The sequence below is a fragment of the Panthera pardus genome, unplaced genomic scaffold (assembly GCF_024362965.1).
Source record: "Panthera pardus isolate Hobbes unplaced genomic scaffold, ASM2436296v1 HiC_scaffold_26, whole genome shotgun sequence".
NCBI classification, from domain to species: Eukaryota; Metazoa; Chordata; class Mammalia; order Carnivora; family Felidae; genus Panthera; species Panthera pardus.
Window position 1 is genome coordinate 10947628 of NW_026526832.1, and position 21699 is coordinate 10969326.

The window sequence follows — 21699 nt, forward strand, 5'->3', positions numbered from 1 at the left end:
CGCCCAGGCGCCCCTAAGTTCTGTTTAAGCAAATTAATTAATTGTCTGCCTTAGGGTGTGTGCATTTTATATCTTCCTTAATTAAATACCTCTTTATCCATAAAGATATTTTCCTATTTTCATTAAGAGTTTTAAAACCTTTTTTTTTTTTCACATTTAATATACTTTTTCTATTTACATGTATTGCTCTCCCATTAATTTGAAACTCTGAATTCATTTAAAACTTTGCCAGAACCTTCCAGTCTGGGAACAGATACAGATATACCAATGGATATTGACAGTAGTGACATGAACAGTGATGGTAGCCGGGGCTTGGATGACATTGAAGAACCATCTCCTCCAGAAGATAAAATGTTCTTCTTGGATCCGTCTGATCTTGATGTGGAAAGAGATGAGGAAGCTGTGAAAACCATCAGGTAATGCACGTGTGTGTATTGCAAGCTACTTCCAAATGCAGGATTAGTCCAGGTGCTTCATTAAGAAAGAAAAAGCCACATTTCTTTCAATGGAACCTAGAATGTAATTTACAATCCAGTTAAAGTATTGCTAATTCCTTTACATGCACCACAGTATTTCTGAAATAAATTATACACTCTTGCCATCTACTCAAGATGGGAAAGTATGAGAATCCTTGTTAAAGAGAAAAATGCTTTATTTAAATGTAGTCTAGATATTATATCTGGCTGTGGAACAGCCACCACAAGGTGCCGGAATTAAACTATCAATTAAAGCAACCAGCTTCTTCATTTAGGCAAATTATCAGATGTTAGAAACACCAGTGAGAATATATACCTGCCGAATGTTGCACAGAGATGATGGTGACAAATTTGGGGGCAGTTTTCATTTTACCACAATTAGACTGTTAGCACTTTGTAAAATGCTATTGGATTATAAAACTTATAAATATCCCCTTATGTTTGTAGAAATTCAGTTTTTTGTGTATACAGCTTTGTAGGATACACTACTTTGTAATAAAATGTGAATATTTTGGCAGGTTTTGTTCTTCACTGGCAACAAAGAAGTATTTAGAGAAAATGGATCATTTATCAGTCTCACATAACTGAGTGGTCATTTATTCATTTTGGCTTGTCATTAGATTACAGCTATTATCATTATCATTATGAACTAAAACTTACTGTTTACCCAGTTTGGAGACTGTGAAGAGAACTTAGCTAGCTTCCTAATCATGAATATTTCATAATTTAAGAGAAAATATTTAACTGAGATTCAAATTGAAAAACCATATATTTTTCACACATATCCCATCAAATTGTTCTTTTACTTCCAGCTGTGCTGTTTCTGACCCACGTTTCAATATTACCTGATTTGACGCAGTACTTTATTTTTTCTTAATTGGTAGCTATAAATCATTTTATTAGTATCTATTAGAAATACTTCTTGTTAACAACATGAAAAATGGAATTTGGCATTTGAACCATGTGATTTTGTGAATAGGTATACTTGCTTTTTACCTTGTTACGAATTTACTAATTAATCATGCTGCTTAGGGCAAAAGAAGCTTTCTCAACAGCAGTCCCAAATGAGACCCTCTTCCAGGCTCCAGATCTTCCAGTTGGGGAAGATTCTTTCTGCTCTGTTCATTGTTTTGTGTTGGGACCTTCCAAAAAATATTGATGACACATAATGAGGACTTTCAGGATTGTCTTAGTCTTTTATAAATCAACTGTGTATCATCATGAAAGGATTAAGTTCTTTTTCTTAACCTATTTCTGTAAGATATTTTGAAAAAATTTAGCTCAGTTATCTTTAAAAAGGCCAGTGAGCTTACAGTATTCATAGGATTTTTTAAAAATTCAAATTATCAATATTTTATCATAAATGTTAAATGTTTTGTAGTCCGTCAACAAGCAGTAATATTCCGCTGATGAGGGTTGTACAGTCCATCAAGCACACAAAGAGGAAGAGCAGCACGATGGTGAAGGAAGGGTGGATGGTCCATTACACCAGCAGGGACACCCTGGTCAGTAGTCACAGATATTTTAATATGGTAGTGAAAGTTTGTTACGTACTTTATTTTGTGCATTTTTAAAATCAAAATGAGGATGTAATATGTATTAAGACATAGTATATTGGAACTGTAGTTACATTTGTAAAGAGTTCTTAAAAGGCAGAACATTGAAATATCTTTACAAACCAGTAGAGCAGTAGAGATTCAGAAGAGGTCTGGGGATATAACATCAAATACAAAATCCATGAAAGAAATAATAAGAGGGACTTCATTATAATTATAAACTCCTGCTCTGCAAAAGACAGTATCAAGAGAATAAGACAACCACTGGCTAGGAGGAAGTATTTACAAAAGAGACATCTGATGAAAGACTTCTCTAAAATATACAAAGAACGCTTAAAACTCAACAGTAAGAAAACAAACAACCCAATTAAAAAATGAGTCAAAGACCTTAACATATACCTCACCAAAGAAGATCTGTACAGATGGCAAACAGGCATATGATGAAGATGTTCCACATCATATGTTGTCAGGGAGATGCAAATTAAAACAACAGTGAGATACCACTACACGCTTATTGGAATGACCAAAATCTGGAACACTGTCGACACCAAACGCTGGCAAGGATGTAGGGCAACACAAACTTTCATTCATTGCTGATGGGGATGCAGTGGTGTAGATACTTTGGAAGACTGGTGGTTTCTTACAAATTATGGGCTTTGTGATTATGATGTGTCAGTGTAGGTTCATCAGTTGTAATGAATGTACCACTCAGAAGGATGTAGGTCACAGGAATGCTCTGCATGTGTGGGCACAGGGGATATATGAGAAATCTTCTGTACCTTCCCTTTAATTAGGCTATGAACTTAAAATGGCCAAAATCTTCATTTTACAAAATTATTTTAAGAAACATGAAAAAAAAAAGCCACGTGTCAAAAAAAGCAAAGACAAATGACAAACTGAAAAAAGTATTCTGAAGTCATGTTCTAGACAAGGATTCATTTCATGATGTGTAAAGGATACCAACAAATTGATTCAAAAAAAATACAAACAAAGAATGGGCAAATATTATCTACAGAGTTCACAGGCAGGAAAATATAAATGACTTTTAAAGATGAGCGCTTGATCTCATATTTAATAAAAAAGTACAATTTAAAATTTCACTGAATTACCTTTTTTTTATCAGTATAGCAAAGATCAAAAAGTTTAGTGACATACTAGATTCACTAGACTTTAGTGAAGGTTTGAGTAAATAGGTACTCATGTTGCCGATAAAACTATAAATTGGATCAAATCATATGTAGGATAATTAATACTGTCAAGGAGAATTACATGTGTACATATCTTTTGACCTGGCAAGCCAATAGGTAAATTAGAAATGTAGCCTACAGATGAATTACATATCAGTGCATGTATACCACACGTGTATTTGCATGTGCTCACATAAAGTTCTCTAAAAGGATTCCCAGAAACCTACTACCGTTGCTTACGTGGGGTAGGGTGGACTCGAGTATGCTTATGACTACGTATCCTTTTTCTGTTCGCAGAATTTTGACCCCCGTGAATTTTAAACCTATTCAGACATACAAACTTATGAGTAGAAATGAAAGGAAAAGGAAAGAAAGGCACAGGTACTTTGGAAGAATCGTTATTTTTATACCTAACAGTTGTATGCCCTTTATTTTATAGAGAAAGAGGCATTATTGGAGACTGGACAGCAAATGTCTCACATTATTTCAAAATGAATCTGGATCAAAGTATTATAAGGTAAAGATTCCACATTTAAAAAAATAACATACATTAAAATATCGTATGTTTTCCAGATAAAGTAATATTTGTTAGTTATTATATTGGCATATACTGTGTATTATGACTCTGCCTAATATCGCTTATAAGTCACTCTCGAGTTCCTTGTTGAAACAGTTTTCCCCCACCCTCCATTTCACCCCCCACAGCAGCCCTGCTACCAAAGGATGTTTTTTGTTGTGTGTTCCTTTGGTCTTGGCCTGCCTGTCAGGTTGCTGCTGATTTCCTTCTGGACACCATGATTTAGATTGGGCTGTTCGTGATCATTGCCTGTCCAGAAGAGGCCGGTGTGGTATCCATGTTCTCCCTGCTCCATTTGATCTTAGGCCCCGATTCCCACATGCTGCTGCTTCGCTTTTGTATAGTCTTCTTTGCCTGGCTTGTTCCACACTTGGCCATGTCACAGACCGACACCAAACAAAATTGTAAGTGGAGCGATTGTATCCTTAAGAGAGAGATCAGAAACTGATGACTTTGAGCTGGTTGGGTTCTTTTAAATAGGGGTTTTTTTTGTTTTTGTTTTTTTTGCCTCAGGGAGTAGACTACACATACAGAGTTGTTACAGTTGTGGGCAGAACCAGAATGGAGTGTGTGAACAACCTGTGCTAGCGTTCTCCTTTTGCTGTTGTTTTTGCTTTGTTTTCCTTTGAGGGCTGCATCTTGCAGACAGCAGCTGGCAGAGAAGTAATTGTTGAGTTGATTTAATGACAGTTGGAAAGGGACAAGTGTTGGATACGGTGGCGGTTAACTCTCCCCAGTCCTCTCCTTCCTTGCATTCTAACAACCTGCTATAGGCTGGAACACTGGGTTAGTACGCTCCAGGCTCTGCCTTTGGCAGATCACTGATGGCAGACACTACTGTAAAACTTGACTGCGTGCTCCGTGTACCACATACTTGTGTTCATCTTAGTGCATTCGCTAGAAATGTGTGTCTTTGATCGTTTAGCGTATTTGAAAATAAAAACAAAGATGTATTTATATTTTTTAATGCTTAATTTTTTACTGCAGGAAATTCCACTTTCAGAAATTCTCCGCATATCTTCGCCACAAGATTTCACAAACATTTCACAAGGCAGCAACCCACACTGTTTTGAAATCATCACTGACACTATGGTATACTTTGTTGGGGAGAACAATGGGGACAGTTCCCACAATCCTGTTCTTGCTGCCACTGGAATTGGAGTCGATGTAGCACAGAGCTGGGAAAAAGCAATTCGCCAAGCTCTCATGCCTGTTACCCCTCAAGCAAGTGTTTGCACTTCTCCGGGGCAAGGGAAAGATCACAGTAAGCAATAAGCTTGTTGATGGCTTTTTTCCCCCCTTTGGTTCTTAAGCGTTTTGTGGGTGTGGTTGTGTTTATGTATTTCTAACGCTCATTTTAAGCTTCATCGTTAGTAACCAATACTGCGGGTTAATTCCTTTATACAATTCACGTTGGTTATAGTGTATACATACAACCCCCAGAGCTAGATTCCAGAGTCAGTCTCCCTCTCCAGGCTGTGCCAACCTATTAGGTGATCTTAGGCAAAACTTCACCTCTCTGTGATAGTACCTACTTTGTGGGGTTGTCAGCATTCGAGGAAAGAGAACCAGTAAGGAATAGAACAGTCTTTAGTTTCCATGAACTCTCAGTGGATTAAAGTAAATTGCTAGTATTAGTATTTTGCTTCATGGTGGGATATAAACAGGTGATCAAGAATTACGGTTCACGTCATACTTGTGAAATCTATGAAGCCAGAAATGCTGTTTTTCTTTTAACTGAATTAAGACATTCAGAAATACTAAAAAAAATTGTTGAAACACATGTTCTTTGCACCAACAAAACTTATAAAATAAAAGCTAAATTTTGTAAAGGATCAAATGAAAGCCATAATATAATGTCACTTTTACGCCATTGGTATTATGTTATTTCTGGGGAAACACCATTTATTAGATATATTTAAATTGAAATAGGTATCAACCAGTTCCTACATGTACTTTATTTCTGTTCAACTGTATTATTTTGTGCACCTATTCTTGGCATTATGTTACACTCTGAGCTAGAGTATGAAAGAAACACAGAAATTAAGGGAGATAGGACACACATACATAAGAAAGTGTTACGTAGCAGCATAAAGCAGTAGTGCGCAAAAACGAGTAATGCATTACTTGGAGGATGCGGATATGGATAGAAGGAGTAAGCAGAGACTTCATGATTTGGATCTTGACCTTGGATCCCAAGTAGGTTAGGATAGGAAAAGCTAAAAGAGAAGGGTAGAGAGCTAGTGTTATTCTAGTTAAGGAGACAGGTGTGATCAATGGGATGAAGATAATGACCATGACCATGTTTGGTGTTTAATATTGATTCTAAGAGGATGAATTAATGGATATCTACAGTGCTGCTAAAGTTTTGGGGGATTTTAGACAGAACTCTGATAACCTAACTAAAGCCATGGACCTATTCCCCCAGAAAATAATACAGGAGCATACATACAAATTTTATGTATAACTGGATGTGGGAACCTCCTCTAGCCCATCATCCATGGACCTCCTCCCTCGGGTTGAGAATCTCGAAAAGCGGAAGGGTTGCGTGAGAGTGCTAGAGAATGACGCGCAGTCGTGCCGCTTACTGTCTGTGTGACCTTGGTCTCTACAGTCTCTCATCTAAAGTGTGAATCATAATAAATGCATACAATGCACAGTTCCTGATGCACTGGTAATACTGTTATTGTTGTTGCTGCTGCTTTTTGTGGTGTAAAGTTCTGGGAAGCAATGGAAATTAAAACTGGGTGGAGCTGGACAGTGGAGGCCTTTGAAACAATCTGCGTTGACACTAGGAAACCGGAACAATTGGAAAGCACAGTGTTAGATACTTCTGTATCGTTGATGCTGTGCCTTTTTTTGTTTCATTGATATTTAATGTTTTAATTATTTAAAATATTTTAAGATTGATTTAATATTTTTAAATGCAGGCTTTGACAGTCATTTTTTGATGCATAGTTTTTGATGCATAGTTTGCTTACATTTTGTTAATTTTTGTATTTGGGATTGTAAAGGAAATTTCATATTGTCTTTGAGTTGTCTCCAAGATTCTAGATGTTTGAGACCTAACCTCTTACTCACTTCCCATGCTGCCCTTTTCTCTTGTCAGTTACTTCTGTTGTGTACCAAAATAATACAAACATTTGAATTTTACAGCATTATGGAATATAAGATGAAGAAGTCCTTCCTATACACTTGTAACGCCCCCCCCTTATTCCTGATCCTATACCTCCTCCTTCAGAAGACCATTATGAACAATTTGGTGTATATTTCTTGCTTTGGGGAGAAGGGAAGCTTATGCTATCTGTGCTGTATTGTTATATTTTATTTTTGTAGAAAAGTGTGGTCATACTCTGTGTTCTTTTTGGAACTGGCTTTTATCCACTATTTAATATATATCAGATATATTTCAATGCTAGTATATGTAGATTTGTCTAATTTTTAATTTTAATTATTTTTTAATTTTTAAAAAAGTTTTTGTAATGTTTGTTTTTGAGAGAGAGACAGAGACAGAGCATGATGGGAGGGGGCAGAAAGAGAGGGAGACAGAATCTGAAGCAGGCTGTCAGCCCAGAGCCTGACACAGGGCTTGAACTCATGAACCACGAGATCATGACCTGAGCCAAAGTCAGACATTTAACCGACTGAAGCACCCAGGCACCCCAAATTTTCTTATTACTAAAGTAATGCATGCTTTTTATGTTTTAGAAAATGAAGGCAGTATAGAAGTGTATAAAGAGCAGGCTTTGTTCCCCAACCCTACTTCTCTCACTCATCGGAAGTATCATTTTCTTCATTAAATGCTGCTACTACCTTACAACTTGCCTTTCTAACTTAATATGCTGTGGATAGCATTCTAACTCAGTATTATAGCTGTACACCATTAAATGTTTAGATAGGATTTCTTTGTGTGGATGTTTCATGTTTTGTTTAACCAGTTTCCTGTTACTGGGTTAGTATTGTGTGTGTGGATAAATTTTTTTAAGGAACATAATTAGCCAATTTTTAATTCAGCCAGTTTATAAAACTTAATGTACTGTGGGCACTTGCATGTCAGCAGATGTTAATATTATTAAGTCCTATAACAATTTTGTTCTTTGCTCATACATCGTTCTTCTGTTTTACAGAAGATTTATCTACTAGTATCTCTGTATCTAACTGTCAGATCCAGGAAAATGTGGTAAGTAAAAATTGAAAATTATAGCTAAGATATGCAAATTGGATAATTAAAATAGGTAAATGAAGATGTGAAAATCAGTGCAAGAGATAAAAAACAAACTCTTAAACACAGCAAACTGGTGGTTGCCAGAGAGGAAGTGAATGGGGGGGTGGGGAAATAGAGGGGATTAAGAATGCATTTATCCTGATGAGCACTGAGAAACATATAGAACTGTTGAAACTAACACTGTATGCTAATTATACTTGAATTAAAAAGAAAAATATGGGGCGCCTGGGTGGCTCAGTCGGTTAAGCATCCAACTTCGGCTCGGGCCATGATCTCGCGGTTTGTGGGTTCGAGCCCCACGTTGGGCTCTGTGCTGGCAGCTGGAGCCGGGAGCCTGCTTTGGATTCTGTGTCTCCCTGTGTCTTGGCCCCTCCCCCGTTCATGCTCTGTCTCTCTCTGTCTCTCAATAATAAATAAACGTTAAAGAAAATTCAAAAAAATAATTCTTAGGCCAAAGTATTGACCAGTTGGCCTAAAGACACCAGGCAGGCTAGACTTCAGGGCTGATAACTTCTTTAAGGAATTCTGCCTTATGAAGGAAAGTGTGGCAGATTTTTTTAACTGTGAAAATAAAGTTAACTTTTTCATAAGTGTTAGTAGACTATTACATAGTGACAGACTAGTTCAAAGAGAAGGGAGAGACCACTTCTTGCTGGGTCAGCAGAGAAAGCTTCCTACAAGAAGTGAATCCTGAGTTGTGCCCAAGTGGATGGAAAGGGATTTTGACTCAAGGGCTGAGAGGGTGAGGGCAGGGAATACTACTTCATACAAGACAGGGACCAGGATGGCACATAGAGAGAAGCAGGACATACAGGACTTGTAAGGAATAGTGAATAGGTTCAGTTTGGCTGGTATATATATGTAGGTATGTGCTGAGGATTGTAACAGGGGTCAGCAAACTTTTTTTTTTTTTTTAAACATTTATTTATTTTTGAGACAGAGAGCATGAACAGGGGAGGGTCAGAGAAAGAGGGAGACACAGAATCTGAAACAGGCTCCAGGCTCTGAGCTGTCAGCACAGAGCCCGACGCGGGGCTCGAACCCACAGACCGCGAGATAGTGACCTGAGGCGAAGTCGGACGCTTAACCGACTGAGCCACCCAGGCGCCCCAGCAAACTTTCTATAAAGGGATAGATAGTAAATATCTTAGGCTTTGTGGACCACACCCAATTACTTGATTCTGCCATGGTAGTGAGAAAGCAGCCTTAGTACAGAAAGGAATGAGCATGGCTGCGTTCCAATAAACCTGCATTTATGGACCCTTGATTTTGAACTTTATGTCACTTTCATGTGTCGAAAGATACCATTATTTTCTCTTTTTAAAAAAATGTAAAATCTGTTCTTTGATCAGGAGTCTGTACAAAAAGACCCAGCAGACCTACCAACTAGTTTGCCAACCATGGATTAGAAAGAAAAAAGGCTAGAAAAAGAAGTCATAAAATATTTCGTTGACTATATATAAATTTCTCTGATAAAAATCTCTCACCATCTTCCACCTGGGGCATCCAGCTGTTCTAGCTCTTAGCATATAAATGTTGCCTATTCTAGGATTGCGGTGAAGACACGTTATCCGTTGGCGCTATGGGAAATAGAGGGTCTCAAGGAGATGTAATCTGTGTATGTATCTCTTGTGGTAGTGGCAGGTACGAGAGATACCAGATTCTCGGGGAGGGAAGGAGGAGTAACAAGAACGTGAGGTCACTAACTTTGAAGGAGCTTGAGGGACATGCACATTCATAGCTGAAAGGGGGAAAGGTTTAGAGCTGATCTTTGTGAAAAAACCTTTTCTGGCAGCTATTATTTGAATAGCACATGTCCCCTCATCTAATTTGATTAGAACCAAAATTTGGTTGGTTAAACAAAAAGTTGATTAAAGTTAGGAAGCATATAAAAATGATTCTTACAAACCTTAAAATTTTCATGGTAACTTAAAACATACCTATGCACATTCATTTGCTGTTGTCAGAGGACTGAGATTCTTATGGGTCTGCTAAGCAGACTTGCACTTTGTCTTTCTTGTGTCAGTCACATCTATAATGCAGTTCCAATGCTAACCACCCAGATTTCGTGCAGACTTCACAGACTAAGGGTACAGTTCCCAAAAGGCTGCCCGCACTTGAGACACCAGCCACAAGTGCAGGGGTCTCCAGGTCACCCGTACTTCTGACCAACTGGCTACAAATCCAAAGGATTCCCACGAACCCACACTGAGGTTCAATAATTCACTAGAATGACTCTGAGAGCGCAGGAAAACTCTGGACTTCTGATTACAGCTTAAGTATAAAAATCGGGACCAGGCAACTAAAGACACCTAGGGTGCGGTTTGGGAGGGTTCTGAATGTAGAGCTTCTGCGTTCTCTTGCTGAAGTCCGGGTATGCAACCCTTCCAGCACATAGATGTGTCACCAGCCCCGAGCGTTACCTGGATTGTGGTGTCCAAAGGTTTTTTTTGAGTTTCATTAAGTATGATTGACTGAATCGTTGGCTACATGATTGAACTCAATCTCCTGCCCCCTCGTGTCCTCCCCTGAGTTTGGACTGTTCAAAGCCCCAACCCTCTAATCACGTGGTTAGTCTTTCCAGTGATATTTCCTCATCCTAAGTCATCTTGTTAGCTTAACACAGGTGTGATCCAAAGGGCTCATGTATTACATGAATGAGATATTCCTGTGACTTGGGAAATTCCCAGGATTTAAGAGTCTTTCTCTGAGAAACCAGGGAAAGAGGCCAAATTCTTATTATACAACACCCATAATATCTATAATTTCCTATTTTTGTTTCTTTAAAGTAGAGCCAGGGATACTTGTGAAATATTCTGAGAACAGAATCCGCACTCCCCCAATCTGGAGTTTGTAAAACTCCTTAGTTTTCATAGAAATCTTGTGTGTTTCATTGACTTATCAAATATATTTATATTTAATTTTGTGTAATCTATAACAAGTACATTTGGCAAAATGGTTTGGGGAATAAATTCAGTTTTAAGAGCTACTCATTGGGATACCGGCCACAAGCATTTTGTTAGGCTGTGGTAGACATCAGTCAATATATGCTTTTCAGAGGGAATGGAGAGTGTAGGTTATTCTGGTGAGTTAGTAAAAGAAAAGGTGTTAGGATAGCCTCTAATGTAGTACTTATTTGACCCTGATATGGCCTGAATTCCTTATCTTTTTAATAGATTTTTCTGCTTCCCAAATACATCATAAGGCCCTTAACCAGGTCTCTTCCACAAATTAGCTACCTTTTGCAGAGCCCTGTGTACAGTTAGGGTTCAATAAATGTTGATGATAATCATAAAATCATAGGCATTTTTTAAATTAGGAGGAACCTAGGGATGTAGACCAATACTTTTTTTTACAGATGAGAAAATGTCCCAGGGGAGTCAACAATTTAAGATTATCTAATTAAAACAAATTAGGAAATCAGATTTATGGAATTAGTGATTTTTATATGCTAAGCACTGGACTTGACACTTTGTAGATATCTTTATTTAATTTGCTTAAAAATCCAGTGAAATAGGTGTTACTATATTCCCTTTACCAATTGAGAAAATTGAGGCCTATGTGATTCTATTTGAGTTACTACCGTGAGACAGGCACTGGCTGGGAATGTAAGAGCCACAGAGATCGAGCCCCTGAGTTCATGCAGACTGGCACAGACTCCAAACAAAAGGGAGACCGGGATCGAAGAGCTGTGGAGAGGACCGGGGATTGCCCTCCCAAGAATATTCCGACAGCAGCAACCACCACCAAGAGAGAGCGAGGCAGGGGAGAAGATTGGGGAGTGGGTCTCACTGACAGACTTTCTCACACATACGCTGTCACCAGCCTTTCAAAGTTAGCCTAATTTCGATAATATGAACCTTGTGAGTTTTTCTCTCAAATCAAAGATAGCAAATTTCTTTGATGGTGAAATAAGTAAAATACTGTTCTTAATTTTTTATGTTAATTTACTGTTTATAGATGATTACTTAATAAATGCATGATTTCTTTTATTCAAGGCATTTCCCCCCCAAAGATCTTGCTGAATATATTATACTTGCATATTAAGAGTCATAGTATTAAAACTGGGCTTTTCTAGGACATGGGAAGTCTATATTCATAAAATGTTTGCTATGAAAATTAGCTGCCTCATAAAAATAAAAATGTGTTTAAGTGTTAGAATGAAGAGTTAGAGATGCTGACCATGTTTCATAGGGCAAATAATGCTGCTTACTCCTTCCCAAATAGGACATTAGTACTGTTTACCAGATCTTTGCCGATGAGGTGCTTGGTTCAGGCCAGTTTGGCATCGTCTATGGAGGTGAGTGACTGCAGCCTGCTGCATATTATACGTACTCCAGAAAATTGTGAAATTTGAAAACCTCTGCTAGCTGTTACGTCTTGTCACAATTTTGTCCAGTGGCTTGTTTCTGCAGGGTTGACTTGCATTCTTTCAGCTAAGCCCTTTTCACTGTAACTGAGTATTCATTCTTCATTTCAACCGCAGACTTTACAAAGTAACAAAGAATCAGGAAATTAGTTCCACAGTAGTCTTACTTTATCTCTTGTAGCATAAAGATGTTTGTGAGGGAAAAATCAATGGCTCAGAGGTTTGTTGGGCGGCGTGTGAGCTTGTTTATTGGAGGTTATGCCCTACTGGATGTCCAACACAAATGGCCCCGTTCATCTGCTGTTGGCATGAATGTTATATCACGTCTGAGGACCTGAGATCTCACTGTGACTTATGATATCGGCAGAGTCATTTAAGCTCACCGTGCCTTTGTATCTTCATCTGTTGAATGGAGTTAATAAACCTTTACCTGCATAGTTCACAGGGTTGTTAATTAAACCTAATTGTACATAAAAGTACTTTTATGAGCTATGATCCGAGGTATAGAAGGAAGGTAATGTTAAATCCTAGTCCTCACTTGCTGGCACTGTTTAAGTAGTCTCCTCCTCGGCCTTTCTGCCTCCAGGCTTGCTCTCAAGTGTGGTTAAATAACTTTGTGCTGACTCAGTGAACCTAGTAAAATTAATTCATTGATACAGTGTTTCTATCTTGACAGTCTCTGAAGACTAAGAGTAGTTAACTAATAAGGTAGATTATTTTTCAGCACCCAAGTTCATTCAAATTTCCTGCTGTTTTGAGTAATGAAGCTGTCATTAGGGACAGCTACTATTAAGGGAAAACAATTTACTTCTTAAAATTAAAGGTGAGTGAAGGAGAACAAAATCAGCCAAAGAAAAGAAATATAAGAGTAAATACATATCAGTTTTGGTCTGTGGACAACTTCCTGATAAAGCTTTTATGTTGTAGATGAGCTGACAGTTTGCTGCTTCTTACTTTTCTATACTTTTTTTTTTTTTTTTTTTAAATAGGAAAACACAGAAAGACTGGAAGGGATGTGGCTATTAAAGTAATTGATAAGATGAGATTCCCCACAAAACAGGAAAGTCAACTCCGTAATGAAGTGGCTATTTTACAGGTAAAGAACAAAAAACCAAGTTGCTTTGTATTGGTTTTAATTTTGATTTATGAGTTTTTAAATACAGGTCTGTTTACTGTGCTGATAAGAATAAGGCTTGTTTTCTGTTTTGTTTTCATATTATGCCCTTTTGGCTTAGTGAGAGGTTGGTGGACATCTGCATTAAATCCTTAAGCCTTTTTTTTTTATTTTTTTTTTTTAAAGGAAAAATTAAGTTACAGTAACCTAGGAGTTACAAGAACTGCCGTTATGGTAGTAGGTTTGTTTAGAACACATTTTCATAAGTAAAATCTTAACAACAAAACTCTTAATTCGTCTCTCCAGAAGCTCAAAACACTTGATAGTTCTGTATCACCACATTTGATTAGGAGATCAGTGCTATACCCGTTCAGTTCTCACAGATGATCTGCTTGATGATTATAGCAATTGCTATAAAAAAAAAAAAAAAAGTCTGCTTAAAAATTGTGGACTTTTTAACAGTAGCATTTGCTATTTTATTAATTCACAACTCCAAAGATTTAATTTTATAATGGTTTAGTCCATTAAGGTGTATTTTTAAAGATATACTGACAATGACTTAACTCCCATAAAATAAATTACTGTCTTCTTATTTTCATGTAATATTTTTACCTCTTTTGGGGGTCATCTAGAAGACTAAAATGTAGCTTTATCTTTATTTTTATGAATATCCTAAATCATTTATAATATGCAAATATCTATTTACTGTGTAGCTTTTGCATAATATTTAAGAAATCATGGTGATACAATAGTTAATGCTGTCAGAGCCCCCATTTGCTTGTGGGTGAAGTTCAAGAAGATAGTCTACTGAACTTAGGCTTCCTTGAAGAAGCAGGTAAGAAATGTATAAACAAAGGATTAATTTTACATGTATTACATTATCAATTACTAGCAGTAATGTTTGCCTCACTTCTTTTTCAGAGGCGTGATAATCAAAAGATTATGATCAACAAGCTACCTGTGGTCCTTTCAAGTTGCTTCCTCCTATTAAAACTACCTTCATACAGAATATTAATAGCATTCAGACTATATTAGGATATGGTTAGAAATCTTTTTCACATCTAATTTTGGAATCTTGCTCATTGTCCAACTAGTATGCAAAAAAAAAAAAAAAAAAACCATTAAGGATATATATTTTTTAAGGTTTTTTTTTTTTAATGTTTATTTACTTTTGAGAGAGACAGAGACAGAGCGTGAGCAGGGGAGGGGCACAGAGCGAGGGAGACCCAGAATCTGAAGCAGGCTTCAGGCTCTGAGCTGTCAGCACAGAGCCTGACGTGGGACTTGAACTCACGGACAGTGAGATCATGACCTGAGTTGGACACCCAACTGACTGAGCCACCCAGGTGCTCCAAGGATATATTCTTAAGACTTGATTCATCCTTGTCGCTTTGATCACGAACACATCTTTGAATTAAACACTGAAGCTTTTTTTCGCCATGTTATGAACTGTGGCTCATAATAGCTAAATTTCGGGGTTTCCAGGTAATGCACAGTGCAAAAGCTGTATTCTGTCCTTCTGGGTTTTTTCATTGATATTGCCCTATGGGGAATACAGTTAAGTGATTATAGTATGTCTCCAAATATACTATTTTCATCTTAAATTTAATACCATATTCTTTGTTATAGATTCTGTTCAAATCGTATGTCGTGAATGGCTTACTTTGTGCCAGAAACTAAACTTAATTAACATCACCCAGCAGGAAGAAGACAGGTTCAGAGTGTGAATCTAAGTCTGTCTCCACACCACATGCTCTTTCTTCTCTGCCACATTGGATCTCCTGTGTGTGTGTGTGTGTGTGTGCGTGTGTGTGTGTGTGTGTGTGTGTGTGTAAAATTGTGACTTCAGTTTCTTTGCAGTGTGTAAGTTCAGCGAATGTTGAGTGTGAGGACCAGCTTTAGGCTACTTTATATTTGAATTACAGTTCTCTTAGAACAATGTGAATATGGTAAATACATTTTTTTAAAGCAGACTTCTTTCAGAGAGTAACTCATTTGCTGAAATTCATTCCACAAGATTTGGTTGTATGAGCATTTCAGCGAGACCCTTCCACACGGGTCACGAGGCACTTACTGTACTCGGTCACTCGCTCCACCCTTTGGTTCCCGCCTCCCCTGGCAGCCCGGTCATCCTTACTTTCCAGTCACGGCCCCTGATTCTTCTTGTATGTAGTCCTCCTTAAACAAATCTAAAGGTCTGGGTGAACGCAGCCTGGTAGTTGATCCTGGTACTGTAAGTCCCCTGCAGCTCCACTGACAGCCGTAGTTTTTCTTCCCCATGTCCTCATCTTTTTTTCTTTTTTATGAATTTTTTTTAATGTTTTTATTTATTTTTGGGACAGAGACAGCATGAGCAGGGGAGGGGGCAGAGAGAGAGGGAGACACAGAATCTGAAGCAGGCTCCAGGCTCTGAGCTGTAAGCACAGAGCCCAACGTGGGGCTCAAACTCACAGACTGTGAGATCGTGACCTGAGCTGAAGTTGGACACTTAACCGACTGAGCCGCCCAGGCGCCCACCGTGTCCTCATCTTTATAAAGAGAGGATGGGGTGAAGACCAGGCATATTATTGAGACCATACTTTTGGCCTTTCCAATGGCAGAGAGAGACAATTATAGAATCATTGACTTAGGAGTGACCTTACAGTTTACCCAGGAACATCCAGCCTCTCTCTTGAGTGCCTGGTGATAAGCTCTGTATTTCTATCAATTTAATAGAAATGAGAACGTGACATTTTTGGACATCTGCACATATTCTATTCAGCTAAATCAAAATCTCTTTAAAAAGGTTCCATCATAGACACCACACTCAACACATTGAGTCTCTTTTCCAGATGGTGACCACACTGTCTTTCTGTTCCTCAAACTTGCCAGATATGGTCCTGCCTCAAGGACTTTGCTTAAGCTATTCCCTGTGCCTAGAATGCTGGCACGCCCCATATCTGCATGGCATATTCCTTTATCTCCTTCAAGACTTTGCCCAGATGTTATTTCCTCGTGAGGCCCTTGCATTCCGTTCAGCATTATCCACCCATCTACCCCCAGCGCCCCTTCCTCTTCTTTCCATAGCATTTACCACCTTCACACTGGGTCATTTACTAGTTTATTACCTAGTGTCTACCCAACCTTGCTAGAATTAATAAGCTCAGTGAGATGAGACATATTTGTCAATTTTGTGTACTCATGAATCCAGACTACCAGCATAGTCCTGGCACATAGCAAATACTCATTTAATATTTATTGAATAAATGTGTTTATGTGGGGAATTAACCCATAACACATTGTTAAAATTTTGAATGGAAGCGTGGAATGGTTTCACTTGTATAGTTCCTTAAGGTAATGTGTTACTTTGTAGATGGGTACAAGTGGTTATGCAGAGAAAAGGTCCATACCTACGTAAACTGTTAACACGGCCACATCTGGGGAGCGTGTTGTGGGGCAGGAAGGAAACGGAGGATTTTTACCTTTGTTTCATGGGGATAAGGTAATATAAAATGTCTTTTGCCCCTGCCTGAAGAGGGTAGGTATAGAGTAGTAATGGGGGAAAATGTGTGGCACTCTCACGGCTACTGTGTTAATGGGAAAATGTCATCAGAAACTTCAGAGAGAAATTTCTGGTTATACGCTGTGGTATAAATTCAGCATTTCCCCCACCTCTTCTTGGAAATTACCCAAAAGCTACAAGAAAAATGATAAACAGAAATGTATACTGTGTCTTTAATAAAAATAGAAGAGAGTTCAGACCTACAAAATAGGTAGGAGTTTTCCAGAAACACTGCAGGGGGAGCCAGGGGTGCGTGCAGGAAGAGGGGCCGCAGTCAGAGCAGGTTTTGCTGGCTCTTTCTGACCTCTCCAGTCGTGATATCCTCTCCAGGTCCCTCCTCAAATAGAAGGCCAAGGGGGTCATGATCTGGTAAGATTTAATTCAAGGGAAAACAGTAAGTGAACTGAAGAAGGGCACTTTGACAGTGGAAGAATGCAGATCACAGCAGATTAACAGTGGCAAGATTTATAAAAGGAAACTAGAGCCAGGGAGGAACTGGCAAGCACTTAGTGGTCCTGGCAGATGAAGTAGCCAAAACTAACAACGTAGAAGGCCTAAACAGTAGAAGCTAATCTAACCACTTGATACTGACATCTGTGTCCCAAAAACAGGGAACAAAGAATACCTCATTAATTCAAAAAAGCCATAGGATAGTGTTCTTTGATCCTAATGCAATAAAACTAGAAATAAATTACAAAATCAGAAAACAAAAAGCTCCCACCTCCTGAATTTTTTTTTCTTAAGTAGGCTCCACGGCCTGCGCAAAGCCCAGTGTGGGCCCGAACTCCCAACCCTGAGGTGATGACCTGAGCTGAGATCAAGAGTCAGCCGCTCAACTGACTGAGCCACCCAGGTGCCCTCTGAAACAAATTTTTTAATATCTTAATTCTTAAAGAGCAAAGTCAAGATGTCAGAGTATTTAGACAATAATCATGAAAATACTGTATATCAGCTTTTAGACTATTGCTCAGAAAAAAAAAAAACTATAAGCTCAAGTATTTACACAAGAAAGAATGAAAATAAATGAATTAAGAATCCAACTTGAGAAGTTAGAGAATGACGGGGGCCTGGCTGGCTCAAGTGGGAGAGTGTGCGACTGACTCTTGATCTCGGGGTCGTGAGTTGAAGCCCCACATTGGGTGTAGAGATTACTTTAAAAAAAAAAAAAAGTTAAAGAATGAACAATAAACTTAAGGAAAGCCAAAAATAAGAAATATGACCACAAATACTGAAAAAAATGTAAACGCATTTTGAGATTTTAAGATGCTGCCGTGACCAACTTGATCAGATAAATTTGAAAACCTGGAGAAAATGATTCTCTATGAAAGTATAACTTCCCAAAACAGACTCCAGAGGAAATAGGACATCTAAACAAATAGAAGTTAAGAGACAATAATGTTACAGCGTACTTCTGGTTTTGTATGTGTATACATATGGCTTTACAGGAGAGTGGGAGACAGACAACTACAGCATGGGGACAGCCAGCCACACTACCAACCCTTAAGTTGATCAGAGTTGTGATATTCTGTCTTCCCCTTGCTTACCGCTATTATCACACGCATTTCACTTTTGTTTATTTATAAAGCTGTGACGCTTTATATTTTGCTACTTGGAATACCACCTCATTAAGCTGTTTTAAACTGATTAGTCAACAGTATTTATTTCGTGCTTGCTAGTCATTTTTTAAAACACCAACCATGATTCAGACATTGACCTAAAATGACTAAGACAGAGTCTCTGCTCCCAGGGAACTTCCTAGGCTACAGAGTAAGATACACATGACATAGTAGCATGGGGTAAGTATTGCTACATGGATAGACGGTGTTTGCTGGAAACTACTGCAGTCGTCCCAAAGAGAGGTGACGTGAGCTGAAATTAAAGCAGTTACAGTGGGAATTGAGAGATGGCGGCAGGTTCAAAAAACATAGAGATGGCACTCAGCCTCACATAAGCCAAAAAGAAGTTTGCCCTCTTGGCATAATTAGGTACCCATAATAAGGAAAACAGCGTAAGAAAAATAGATTTCTATAAATAAAGAATAAAAGTGAAATCACTTGGACCAATAGAGCATATTTAAAATTGAATAGGGCGAATGAAGCCATGTTATTGAAGATGTGAAAATACAAGCCGAGGAATAGATTTATGTCCAGAATAAAAAGCCATTGAATGTTTTTGAGCATGACTGACTTCTCAAATTTACTTTTGAGGAAAGTTTTTTGGGTTTTTGGCTTTTTTTTTAAACCGGTAAGATAGATTGCTTTTTTTTATTAGCAGAAACCGTATCACATTCAACTTTCTATTTCACTAGCCCTGGTAACGTAGTGGTGCTCAAGAAACCTGAGGGGATGGAGGTAGAGATGCTGAGCCCGAAAGAGGGAAGACCAAATCGAGGCGTGATTGAAGATCCGGGCTTAGACAAAAAACTACCTTAAAAACAGAACCATTTCTTGAGCAGAGATACAGCCCCAAAGAGCCACAGCTCTGCGTAATTGACCATAAAGTTTGATTGGCAGTTGGTGCCTACTCGTGGACAACATAAACGTAGAGTAGAGGCAGAAGACAAAAGATGAGAAGGCAAAGGAGTAGTAATGGACAAGGGCAATTATGTAATCAGTTAGGAGGACCTTCCTTCCCCTCAGGGCATCCACTCTCCACTCTCCACCACAGATCTTGGCAAATCAGAATCTGTGATGCTGTTTGTTTGCTTTTAGTGCCTGTTGCCCTGAGCTGGTTTTCTTCCCATACCATGTGTTGCATACAGTTAATCGTAGCACATTGCTAGATATTTGCATAGTAAAACCATTTCTCTACTTAAGTCGGTCATATAAACATCCTGCAACTCTTCAGAATTTGCACCATCCTGGGATTGTAAACCTGGAATGCATGTTTGAAACTCCGGAACGAGTTTTTGTAGTAATGGAAAAGCTGCATGGCGATATGTTGGAAATGATTCTGTCCAGTGAGAAAAGTCGACTTCCAGAACGAATTACTAAATTCATGGTGACACAGGTATTTTAACTCTTTTTTGAAACGAGAATACTTTAAAATGAAGAGAATTAAATAGCAGTGCTTTTTACATAAAGGGATATGGTGGGAATTATTAACCGTGGAGAACAAGTGACTAACACTTCGGTTAAATCTTGACGAACTGTGGTGGACTTCTCCAATTATGCCATTCGAGAGGTCAGGTGGGGGTGAACTATGATTTTTTCCAGGCACTGAAAAAACTGTTTTCTTCAATAACAGATCCTTGTTGCCTTGAGGAATCTACATTTTAAAAATATTGTGCACTGTGATTTAAAGCCAGAAAATGTGCTGCTCGCATCAGCAGAGCCATTTCCTCAGGTGAGATACTCTCCGGAACCTTGAGCGTCTGACGTTACAAAGCACCCGTATAATGAAAGGCGGTGGTGTCGGTTCGGATACATAAACATATTGACAGAAGTAATTAGCCTGTAACTGCCAGTGAGGATTAATCCTTGAATAATTTGAACTCAGAACTTACTCATATTGTTTATTTTCATGAAGACTTTTTAGACTTCAGCAGACCTTAAGGAGTATCTTTTTTGCATGTAGACTGTTTGCAGGTCACTTCTTCTCGTGGGCAGGGAATGAAGTTAGGAGAGGCCACCTTGGTTGGTGCCTGGTGCTCAGGACAAACTCCCCATAAAATGAGGCAGAGGGGTGACCCTACGTTGGGGGGCATAGATTTTGAGGCAGGCAGCCAGCTCCTCTTCCTCTTTAGGGTACTTTATTTCAAACATTTTCACCAAAACCTATGTCAGAATTACCTTTCCCATCACTGCCATCACTCACATGCGTATCCCCTTTGTGTGTGTGTGTCCTGTGTGTGATGCACTGATTGTCTTACTTGGTGAAATTTCATTTCACTGAAGAGTGTTGACCTTGATCCAAAATCATTTAATAACCTACAAAATGGTTCATAAACCCAAAGTTTGAAATATTTTCCTGTGGAATATGTGTTGGCAGTGCCCATAACTATCAGCTAGACTCTCTCCTTCAAACTATTGTTTATGTAGATTTGAAACACGCACAATTAGTTGGCTACACTAAGGACAAGTAGCTGTTTCACTTGAGTCAAATACAACTCAGATCGTCTTTCAAAGAAAAAGACGTATTTTTAAAAATTACTCAACTCTTTTAAGGAGGTAATCCTATTCTTTTACAATGCCTCTGTGCTTAAAAGTGATTCCCTATCATTGTGAGGCCAAAAAAGGTTCCCTGATAGTTGGCGTGATGTTTTAAATAAAGTGCTTCCATACGTCATTACCTCATTTGATCTTCAGAATAGTTTGGGCAAAGGACGCACACCCCTACAGTGAGGCTAAAACTCCGTCCCTCTTACCTCTGTTAGGAACAAAGGGAAAATCACATCATTTACTTGATGTGCCTTTTTGCCTAAGTGCTAGCCATGGCCACACTTTATTCAGTTGCCAAACTGCCAAGGCAACTTTTCTTTATCAAGATGTTAGCTGAAATTCGACATCTAACAACAGAAGAGTTCATATGTCTTCGTGGTCGATAATCCTATTCTTCCAATACTCAAAGGGAATCACATTCAATAATGGCACGGAACAGTTACCATAAAAATGTGCGTGAGGGTCCATGTCCTAGAAAGCCAGCAGCATTTGAA

At 38.5% G+C, this 21699-nt stretch overlaps 1 protein-coding gene across 2 annotated transcripts in view; it reads left to right on the top strand.

Moving 5' to 3' along the window:
- PRKD3 (protein kinase D3) overlaps window positions 1-21699 on the top strand; it is an 87137-nt gene that overhangs the window by 57754 nt on the left and 7684 nt on the right. For both annotated transcript variants that reach the window (XM_053891000.1, XM_053891001.1), the window contains exons 8-16: window positions 233-416; window positions 1858-1981; window positions 3659-3736; window positions 4784-5060; window positions 7924-7976; window positions 12249-12321; window positions 13380-13486; window positions 19893-20054; window positions 20292-20390. In XM_053891000.1, coding sequence (XP_053746975.1) covers window positions 233-416; window positions 1858-1981; window positions 3659-3736; window positions 4784-5060; window positions 7924-7976; window positions 12249-12321; window positions 13380-13486; window positions 19893-20054; window positions 20292-20390 — 1157 coding nt within the window. The remainder of the gene's footprint in view (window positions 1-232; window positions 417-1857; window positions 1982-3658; window positions 3737-4783; window positions 5061-7923; window positions 7977-12248; window positions 12322-13379; window positions 13487-19892; window positions 20055-20291; window positions 20391-21699) is intronic.